Here is an 11068-nt window from a genome sequence, read left to right on the forward strand (position 1 = left end):
CCATTTTGCCCTTTCTAGCCTGCAGGATGTTTTCCCATTACTTTTTAGAGAGAGTGGAAGGGAAGGGAAGAGGAGAGACAGAAAGAGAGAAATATTGATGTGAGAGAGACACATTGGTTGATTGCCTCCAGCATACTAGTGGGCTCCACTGTGACTTTTAAATTTTATTATTGATTTAAGATAGGAAGGGAGAGGGAGAGATAGAAACATCAATGATGAGAGAGAATCAATGATGGCTGCCTCCTGAACGCCCCCTACTGGGGATCCAGCCCACAATCCTGGCATGTGCCTCTGACTGGAATTGAATGGTGACCTCCTGGTTCATAGGTCAACCTTCAACCACTAAGCCACTGCCCGAGGGTAGAGTGGTGGGGCTATTTACACTCCCTCCAATCCCCCTTGCCCTGGAGGCATGTGATATTTGCAGGCAATTTTGGTTGTTACAACAGGGGGAGTAGAGGCCAAGAAGGCTGCGAAACATCCTACAGTGCATAGGACAGCTTCCTACAATAAATAATTAAAAAAAAAAAAAAAGATTATCCAGCCCCAGCCTTGGCCAGTGTGGCTCAATTGGTTGAGCGTCGTCTCATGTACCAAAATGTCCTGGGTTTGAATCCCAGTCAGGGCACATACCCAGGTTCCTGTAGGTGTTTCTCTCTCACATTGATGTTTCTCTCTCTCTCCCTCTGCCTTCCTCTCTCTAAAACCAATAAATATATATCCTCTGCTCTGGCCAGTGTTCTCAGTGGTTAGAGAGTTGTTGGCCCGTGCTCCAAAGGGGTTGAGGGTTCGATTCCTGGTCAAGGGAACATACCTGGGTTGCAGGTTTGATTCCTCCCTCCTCCAACCTTGTTGTGGCACATGAGGGAAGCAACCAATCGATGTTTCTTTCTCTCTCTCTCTCTCTCTCTCTCTCTCTCCCCCTCCTCCTTGCCCTCTCTCCCTCCCATTCTAAAATCAATGAAAAAATATCCCCAGGTGCGGATTAACAAAACAAACAAAAAATATATATGTATCCTTCGATGATTAAAAAAACACACCACAGCCCAAAATGTCAATAGGTTCAAAAACGTGAGAAACCCTGTGCCAGTAAAAGGGGGCACTCCTCCTGGGTGACTGCATTGGGGAGGTAGGCTTTCGAGTAAGAAAAACGGGGTTCTGTCACTTTGTTACGGTGTCTCTGGTGCAGAGTAGTCATTCAAAATATGCGTACAATTGAAAACTGAATGTAATTACTAACTGTGTGACTGAGCAAGTCACAAAGGTCTCGCCTTCAATATGTTTATCTGTAAACTGGGGATAAAAAGTCCCTCCTCCAAAACTTGTAAGGAATAATTGGAATATCTGAGATAACGTGGTAAAGGTATTACACAGTACTGGGCCTACAGCACTTTTATTTCCGTTTTCAGTTAATTTCTCCCTTCTCCAAACCGCAGTTTCAACCCCGATGGGTGACCTTGTGCAAGTCACTAACCCCCCGCCCGTAGGGCTCGGTGGATTCTCTGTAAAATTACGAAGTTGTCTTCTGATCTCCAAGCACGCGTCCCACCGACATGGGGCTGGGAAGTGTGTATGGCCGTCTTCCCCCGGGACTAATGGTACGGTCCCTGAGCAGCTCCCCACCCCCCTGTCGTGGACCTTGGTACAGGCCCAGGGGGCCCCGGGCGGCCTCTCCGGGCTGCCCTTGCCCCCTGTCGAGTTCCGGGCCGTCCCTGCGCAAGCTGATTGGCTGGAGCCGTGCCCGGGCTGCGTTGTGTTAATAAACTGTGTCTAAGAATTAGTTTTCCTCTTTTTGCCTGGAAACCTGCAGTGCACAGACAGTCATGTTTTTGGTAGCTGCATCACACTGATGAATCATATTGAGTCAAAGAGTCAACTACAGCTGACGGACCGACGGACGGGCCGGAGCGACAGCAGGCGAGCAAGATGGCGCAGACTCAGGGCACCCGGAGGAAAGTCTGTTACTACTACGACGGTGAGCGCGGTCCTCGCGGCGGGGGCGGGGCCTGGCCGGGCCGAATCCGGGAGCGGGAGGCTGAGGAGACCTGAGAGGGGAGGCTGGGAGAGGCGAGGCGTTGGGGAGGCTGAGGGGGAACGGAGGTCGGGGCTGCGGGTGGAGGCTGAGAGGAAAGGAGGTCGAGACTGTGGGCGGAGCTGAGAGGATGGAAGTCTGGGCTGAGGGAGGAGGCTGAGAGGAATGAGGTCGGGCTGGGCAAGGAGGTCGAGACTGAGGGAAGAGGCGCGAGGAAAAGAGACCGAGGCTGAGGGAGGAGGATGAGAGGAGGTCGGGCCTGAGATCTGAGGCTCCAAGGGATGCAAAGGGGGTGGAAACTGAGGGAAGAGCGTGAGGCGAGGGGTCGCTCGGGGACGTCTGAGGTGCTCTCGGTGGGGAATTGTGAAGTCTGATGGGAGAGTTGGAGTGGGACTCCTACAGGGGAGGCTGAGTCTGAGGGGGGAGACAGAATGTGATGGGGAAGATTGCAAGGGTTTATATTTTCTCCTGAGACTACCCAGGTCTTTTACTGCCCCTGTCCCTCCTCCTCCTTGAGAAGAGTCCTTCAGGAATCACCAACTGGTGGTCACCACTGTCCCTCCCAGGGTCTCTGAGCAGGGCCTGCAGCTGCTACTGGGAAATGGAGCCGCTGGGGTTGGAAGGAGAAGGACGCTGCTTATTCACGTACCAAAAGTCTACCCAGCAGCTTACTCTGAATTAGGTAGCATGTCGGTGCTGGAGCCGGGGAGGGGGGTTGATCAAGTCACTTCTCCAGCTCAGTTTGGAGCGGAGATAGTGTCCGAGAACTGCTCCCCATTGTCTTGCTGGGATAAAGGAACTCTCGGGGTGTTGTAGGGGCACCCAGCCCAGACCCAGGAGTCAGGGAGAGCGGTGCCATCTCAGGACCTGAAGAAGAGGAGTTATTAGCCTGGCAAAGGTAACAGCAAGGTTATAGAGATGAAAGAGAGGACAGCACATTTGAAAACCAGCATGTTTCTATACTAGGTGTACCGGTTAGTAATGTGGATTTTGTAATCAAAGGAAACACGATAATTTCAAGAGAAACATCAAAAGTGCTTTAGTCAAAGTAACGTCCATCGCTAGCTACACATTTCCCCCATCTTTCAGGTAATTTGTGGATACCGTCCCAATAGAACTTTTCTTGTTTTGAGGCAAACCATTCAGAGACCCAATTTTCCACTTCTTATGTTTTGAAGTGCTGCTCAGAAAGTGCGTGTGCCACCGATCGGAACAAGTAATCTGAAGGAGCAAGGTCTGGTGGATATGGCGGGTGGGTTAATACCTCCCAGGCAAGATCTTTTAACGCAGTGGTTCTCAACCTGTGAGTCGCGACACCTTTGGGGGTCGAATGACCCTTTCACAGGGGTCGCCTAAGACCATTAGAAAACACATATATAATTACATATTGTTTCTGTGATTAATCACTATGCTTTAATTATGTTCAATTTGTAACAATGAAAATACATCCTGCATATCAGATATTTACATTATGATTCATAACAGTAGCAAAATTACAGTTATGAAGTAGCAACGACAATAATTTTATGGTTGGGGGTCACCGCAACATGAGGAACTGTATTAAAGGTTTGCGGCATTAGGAAGGTTGAGAACCACTGTTTTAACGTGTCGTTAGCTTGTTTTGAAGTGTGTGATGGTGCGTCATCATGAAGCAAAATTACCTTACCATGTCTTCTGGCATATTCTGGTTGTTTCACGATCAAAGCGAAGTTCAAATTGATTATTTGTTGTTGGTAGCGATCAGTATTTCACCTGGTTTTAGAAGCTCATAATACACACCTTCCTGATCCCACCAAACACAGAGCATTGTCTTCCTTCCGAAGCGATTTGGCCTTGCAGTCGATGTTGACGGTTGATCTGGATCAACCCATGATTTTGTGCGTTTGGGATTCTCAAAATAAGTCCACTTTTCATCTCCAGTCACAATTCGATGCCAAAAAGACTTTCTTTCGTGCCGTTGAAGCAACATTTTTTTGTTGTTGTTTTTTTTGTTGAAGCAACATTTTACTGATGACTTTTCGGTTTTCCATTTGTCTTTCGTTCAGTTGATGTGGCACCCATTTTCCTTCCTTTAATATCTTTCCCATTGCTTGTATAAATGATCAGAAATTGTTTGCTGAGCAATGTTTACTCTTTCTGCAAGTTGTTATTGAGTTTGACATGCATCTTCATCCAGTAATGCTTGTAATTGTTGGTCTTCAAACTTTTTCGGTTGACCTGGACGTTCTTTGTCTTTCACATCGAAATCATCACTTTTAAAGCATTTAAACCAGCATTCACAAGTATCTTGAGATGGAGCCTGTTCACCATAAGCTTCCCGAAGTATACAATAACTTTCAGCAGCACTTTTCTTCAAAAGTAATGAATTAAAACTTCCTGCAAATGCTCTTTTTTTTGGCATAAAATTCGATATTTTTAAGCATAAAAATATCTATGATGTTAACACCTTCAGAAAATTTGACATATAAAGTTTTTTTAAAAAATATATTTTATTGGTTTTTTACAGAGAGGAAGGGAGAGGGATAGAGAGTTAGAAACATCAATGAGAGAGAAACATCAATCAGCTGCCTCCTGCACACCTCCTACTGGGGATGTGCCCGCAACCAAGGTACATGCCCTTGACCGGAATCGAACCTGGGACCTTTCGGTTCGCAGGCCAATGCTCTATCCACTGAGCCAAACCGGTTAGGGCGACATATAAAGTTTTGAAGCTAGTTGTCAATACAACAAATAGCATACATATCAAATCGCATATATATCAACATATGTGTAACTCCATCTATTGAAAAAATCCGCAGTATTAACCAGTACACCTTGTACAGTATGCCTGAAACAGATTTGAGGGCAGAGTGGAGAAGGTAGGGAGCAGAGAGCAGGGGTAAGGGAAAGGTTGCAAGTGATGAGGCCAGAGAAGTAAATGGGTACCTGAGCATGAAGGGCTGGGCATACTATCCTAAGGAAGTTGTACTTTATTCTAAGGGCACTTGTGAGTCATTGAAGTTTTATGCAGGTTAGTGATGACATCAGATTTATGCTTAGAGCTAGCACTCTGGGACAGAAATTAAATTCATGAATGTTGCGGTAAGGAAGAAGACAAGGAGCCCAAGTTTCTGGTTTGGGCAGTTTGATGCTGAGTGTTTGGAGATCATGTCAGTTGATAACTTTGGGGAGTTTTTTGGTAGGCTTTTTGCTTATTTGTTTGTTTGTTTTCTTGTTGATATGTCTGGGGGATATCCAAGCAGAGGTGTCCAGTAGGCAATTGACCATTCTGGTCTGTAGTTTAGAAGCCAGAAATGAAAAGATAGATTTTTGGTAATCATCAGCATACAGATGGGAATTTTATTATAGAAGAATTTTATTATATGCAATCAATCACCCCAAGAAGTTGTGTAGGGTGAAAAGAGAAGAGGATCCAGGGTGGAATTCTAAGGAAGTGTACTGAGGAAAAGATTAGTGTCCGTCATGCTCTGTACTCCCCTGTCAGCATTTGTCACTTGTGTTGGAATTGCCCATTTACTTGTTCATACTTTTTACAGATAGTAAATGCCTAAGGGAAAGGGAACATGTCTTATCTACCTCAGAATGCTCAACCCTCAAAACAGTGCTAGCTCCTAGTAGGCTGTCAGTAAAGATACAGAGGGAATGGTCCAAGATGTAAGTGAACCAGAAAGTGTTGGGTTACAGTAGCCAAAAGAGGGAGGGAGTGGCCAAGTGTGGGCAAGAACTGTTTTCTGTGCAGGGTTTGGAATTGAAGAAGTGAATGAAGAGGAGACATCAGGCAGCCAGTTATATTTGGCCCAACTTTTTAATAAAGCTTGTCCTGGGCAGAGAGAGAGTTGTTGATAAAGGGGAGATAGAATGGTTGAGAGTTGAGCATATTCAAATTCTTAGGGGAAATAGCCAGGGAGAAGGAGAGGTTGAAGATATTAGAGGGGCTAGTAATGATGGAGTTTCCTGAGGAGACCAGGTGAGATGGACACCAGAGCACATGTGAGGACACTAGCCTTCAGGAGGAAGTTCCTTCTTGATAAGTAGGTAAGAAAAAGTTCAAATGTAGTTAAGTTTGAGGGAGTTTTCAAGATAAAGTAGGAGAATATTTTTTTTCCTGAGAGTGGGGGAGGTCAGTTGGTAGTGTAGGAATCTTGAAGAGAGATAACTGTTAAATAGCTGCTGTGAAAGAGGGAGGTAGAAAAATAAATTTGGAAAGATTGCTGGGAAGTGGTGAGGGCGCATTTGAGGCTGGATCTTATGACTTCGTAGCCATGTTAGTTTGCAGTTTTGTGATCTCCACAGTCTTAATTTAAAAAGAGAAAAAGGGTAAAGAACCAACTTTTAGAGAAGAGAAACATCTTACTTTTTAAGACAGTGTGAGTTTTGCAGTGAGGTCACTAGCTTGGAACTCAGATTTGGCTCTGCTGCTTAGAAGCTTTGCAGTATTGGGTAAGTCACTTTACCTTTCTAGCCTCGGGTCACTTCCATAACATTTAAAAAAAACAACAACTATGAGAACAGTGGGAAAAGCTCTTTTAAAGTTTAAAAGTAGTACCTAAATACCAGTTATTTCTTTTAAAGTCTCTCAGCAACCTAATTAAAAACTGTTAAGAGGTTGGTGTCTCTGGGTCCCACCCTCAGGTACTCCCTTAACCTTCTAGATAAGGTATCTTAGTTCCTCAAGTCTAAGTCTTGGCTGGATCCAAGCTTGATAGGCAAGGGAGTTGCTAGGGGTCAAGGCCCATGCCAGACTTGGGTAAGCAGGAATTCAATTATATATCATGAGTATAGCCATGTAACTACTGACTGCCCAACAAATTGTATCTGCATCAGCCACTGCCTTAAGAATCTATTCTATCCATCCCCATGGCTGATAAGGGACCCTGGGAACAACTTTCTGCTTTCCTTTCTTGCTACTGCATCTCAAAATCTGTGTCTATGTGGAACACGGATCCCTATTGAATGCCACTACAGGCTGTACTCTGGCTGTTTAGAAGTTTCCCATTATCCCAGACCTTGTCTATGACAAAGAGACTTGGAGTGTGGCTTGGATGCTGTTGATGGCATTCCCCACAGTGCATTGCTCTCTGAAATGAAACCTGTTTCTGGTACCACCAACCCACAATGGATAAGAGGTTGGGACCTTTTTTTCACTGGTGCTGAAAGATCTGCCTCATCCTGATGGACTCCTTAGGAAGAATCTTTGGGTGTGTAGTTCACTAGATTTTGGAATATTATTACAGAAACTGTCTACTAAGTAGACTCACAGAGCCCTCTAGGTTAAGTGCAAACTGAAGTAGGTACCTGGCATACTAGATTCGGAGTCAGAAGAGTTGACTCCCAAATCACTCATTGATTGTGTGATCTTGTGCAGGCACTTAACTTTTCTGAGTCTCAGTTCAACTCTTTGAATCTTTATTGAGCTTCTGTGATATACAGGGCATATTTGTCCTTGCCTTGAAGGAGCACCTAGTCTTAATGGAGATATAAATAGGTATGTCAATAATTCAGATACAAAGCAAAATGAATTAAGTGCTAAATAAATTGCACACAGAGGAAAAGACCATTATTCTAATTAGGAATATGTTTGGAGCTTGAGCTGGGCTTTGTAGTATGAGGATCATCAGAGAAGGAAGGACATTCCAGGTCAAAGGAACAGTATGAACTAAGGATATTTGATGAAGGTGAATGTCATGTTCAGGATGCTGACAATAATCTAGTGTGTTTAGAGCAGATAGTGGCATACTTTCTGTAAAAGACCAGATAGTAAATATTGTAGACTTTTCATGCCATATGGATGGGTTTCTATAGTAATTATTTAACTACTGAACTCTGTTATTATAATGTGAAAGCAGCTGTAGGCAATATATAAACTCATGGTCATGGTTGTGTGCCAATAAAATATTATTTGCATAAAACAGGCAGCCAGTTATATTTGGCCCAAGGGCTGTAGTAGTTTGGCTGCTCCCAGCTAGTGGAGAGGGAGAAAGAGAGGAGAGACTTGTGGAGGAGAGTGGTGATGATAGGTAACAAGAGATGAAGCTGGAAAAGTATATTAAGGAAGTCCTTGAATGCCAGGTTACTGAAGTTGTTCTTTATTTTTCATCCTGTAGGGGATGGGGGGCCATTAAGGATTTTTGAGCAGGGGAGTGATGTTATCAAAGCTGTGTATTAGGGGAATAACTGGTGACAGTGTGGCCGATAATTTGAATTGAAGGCAGAGGGACCATTGCTGTAGATGAAGCAAGAGTTTAGTTTTCTATTCTATAAAATGGCAATAAAACTCCCTGTCTACTTTACAGGGTTATTGTGAGAATCCAGTAAGAAAATGAATGTGAAGTGTCATGTGCAAGAGATGAACTGTGGCTTATAATAATTCTGAGTATTGATGGTTATTTTTCTCTTTTTAAAATATGTTTTTATTGATTTCAGAGAGAGGAAGGGAGAGGGAGAGAGAGAAACATTGATGATGAGAGAAAAACATGGATCTGCTGCCTCCTGCACACCCCCTACTGGGGATTGAACCCGAAATCCGGGCAAGTACCCTGACTGGGAATCAAATCATAACCTCCTGGTTCATGGGATGGTATGCAACCAGTTGAGCCACACTGGCCGGGCTGATGGTTATTTTTCTGTTTTGGGAGTGGATTTCTTGGAGATATAGTGTCACCTCCAAGTAGCTTTAGAATGAACCCCTCACACTCTCTAGTTAGTGCCTATGGATCATGGGGGAAGAAACTGGGCTAGACTGACATTTGTAAGTGTTGACGTCTCCAGGGTTCCCTGCCTTTTTTTTTTTTTTTTCCCCCCTATTTGGAGTTATCCCTCCTCAAGGTGGGTAAGAATTTTAAAGACTAGAATGAACCAGAAAGAAAGTTTATTGGAAAGATTCCTGGGTTCTTCTGGGAATGTGTGTCTGTGTCACTGAAACTGTCACTCTTTCTTCTTCAGGGGATGTTGGAAATTACTATTATGGACAAGGCCACCCAATGAAACCTCACCGAATCGGCATGACTCACAATTTGCTACTTAACTATGGTCTCTACCGAAAAATGGAAATCTATGTGAGTTACTGGGAGCTCTGCCCCTCCCTAATCTCATCAGCTCTGATTCCCCATATATCATTCATTATCTTATTTTCTTGAATGCCTATTCATCAGATGTGTTGTACTACAGTGTGTACCTGCAACAATTTAAAAATGCATAATCTCTGGCCAGTGTTCTCAGTGGTTAAAGCACCGGCCTGTGCACCAAAGAGTCTCAGGTTTGATTCCCTGTCAAGGGCACATACCTGGGTTTCAGGTTCAAGCCCTGGCCCTGTCGGGGTTTATTCGGAAGGCAGCCAGTCAATGTGTCTCTCTCACATCGATGATTCTCTCTCTGTGTCTCTCCCCCTCCCTTCTACTCTATCTAAAAGTCAATGGAAAAATATTCTCGGGTAAGGATTAACAACGACAAAAAAAGTACAAGATGCGCCCTGACCAGTGTGGCTCAGTTGGTTGGGCGTCATCCTGTGCACTGAGAGGTTGCTGGTTCCATTCCCAGTCAGGGCTCATGCTGGAATTGTGGGCTCAATCCCCAGTAGGAAGTGTGCAGGAGGTAGTCAATCAATGTGTTATGCTTTCATTTCGATATTTCTCTCTTCCCCCTTCATCTCTATCTAAAAATATATAAACTATTAAAAAAAAAAAAGAACAAGATGTAGAGATAAGGAGCAGTGAAGGAATAAGGGAGCCTTGGGATATTTCCTAGAGGTGATATCTGAGCAGAGTTTAAAGATTAAGTAGAATCTAGCCTGGAATTTGGAATGGGACTGGCATTCTAGGCCAAGGGAAGAACATATGCAAAAAGGCAGAGAAGTAAGAACAATATGGTGCATTTGGGGAAAATATAAGTAGTTCAGTGTTCAGGTATTGTGGTAAAGTTCACAGGTGTAAGGGGAGCTAGAGCTGAAGAGGTCAGCAAGAATTGGATATGCTGTACTAAGCAGCTCTGACGGGTTAGAGTAAAAAAATCCAATGCCTAAAATGGTTATTGGGATTTTTGAACTAGCTCCAAGTCTCTAGTTACTAAAGAGTATAGACCAGGGGTGGGCAAACTTTTTGACTCGAGGGCCACAATGGGTTCTTAAACTGGACCGGAGGGCCCGAACAAAAGCATGGATAGAGTGTGTGTGTGAACTAATATAAATTCAAAGTAAACATCATTACATAAAAGGGTACGGTCTTTAGTTTTATTCATTTCAAACGCGGGCTGTAGTTTGCCCATGGCTGGTATAGACTGTCTAACCTCTTGACTCCGCTCCTGCTTCTCTGCTCCATCTTCCAGTTTTTAAAACTTAAACAGAAACACATCAGTACATCTGTGGACCAAATTGATCCAAAGGTTCCCAGTTTGAACCTTATCTGGAGTTAGTGAAGAAAAAGTGAACGATTTTACATGAAAGAGATAGGAATAGGCACGCATTTTAGTAGCACAGGGGCCATTTAGGAGCTGTTGCAAAGGTCCAAGTGAGAAAATCAAGAGGATCTGGGGGCCCATGTTGCCTTATGGTTAGAGCATAAGAGTCTGTTAAAGTGTACGGGCAGCTTAAGTAACCTAGCAACAGCAGTATCCTTCCTCACCATTCCAGAGAATGAAAGGGATGAGTTTTCCTTCCCAGATGGTCCTGTTATGTCTCTAAGATCCTGTAGAGATAGCTGGGGAAGCCAGAGGGAAGGTAGATAGGAGTAGGTCAGATCTTGAAACCGGAGAGATTTTTCAGGTGTGAAAGGCAGCTGGGAATGGAAAACATAAAAGGTAGCAAGGTTTTTAGGCACTCTGGAGAGCAGACTAGCATTTAGGTAATGAGGATACCTGAGCTCTAGCTGGTTTGACTCAGTGGATAGAGCATCGACCTGCAGACCAAAGGGTACAGGTTCAATTCTGGTCAAGGGCACATGCCCGGGGTTGCGGGCTCGATCCCCAGTGGGGGACCTGCAGGAGACAGCCAATCAATGATTCTCTCTCATCATTGATGTTTCTATCTCTCCCTCTCCCTCTCTG

At 44.3% G+C, this 11068-nt stretch overlaps 1 protein-coding gene across 2 annotated transcripts in view; it reads left to right on the top strand.

Annotated features, from left to right (window-relative positions):
• The first annotated feature begins 1886 nt into the window (after nucleotides 1-1886).
• The window catches only part of HDAC1 (histone deacetylase 1), a 25570-nt gene continuing 16388 nt past the window's right edge, over nucleotides 1887-11068 (top strand). Inside the window, exons 1-2 of one of the 2 annotated variants that reach the window (XM_005878351.2) lie at nucleotides 1887-1975; nucleotides 8975-9087. In XM_005878351.2, coding sequence (XP_005878413.1) covers nucleotides 1927-1975; nucleotides 8975-9087 — 162 coding nt within the window. In that variant the 5' untranslated portion in view covers nucleotides 1887-1926. Of the gene's footprint in view, nucleotides 1976-8325; nucleotides 8379-8974; nucleotides 9088-11068 lie in introns of those variants that run through there. The other variant, XM_014549526.1, reaches the window with a different exon arrangement.

The sequence above is a fragment of the Myotis brandtii genome, unplaced genomic scaffold, assembly GCF_000412655.1.
Source record: "Myotis brandtii unplaced genomic scaffold, ASM41265v1 scaffold555, whole genome shotgun sequence".
NCBI lineage: Eukaryota > Metazoa > Chordata > Mammalia > Chiroptera > Vespertilionidae > Myotis > Myotis brandtii.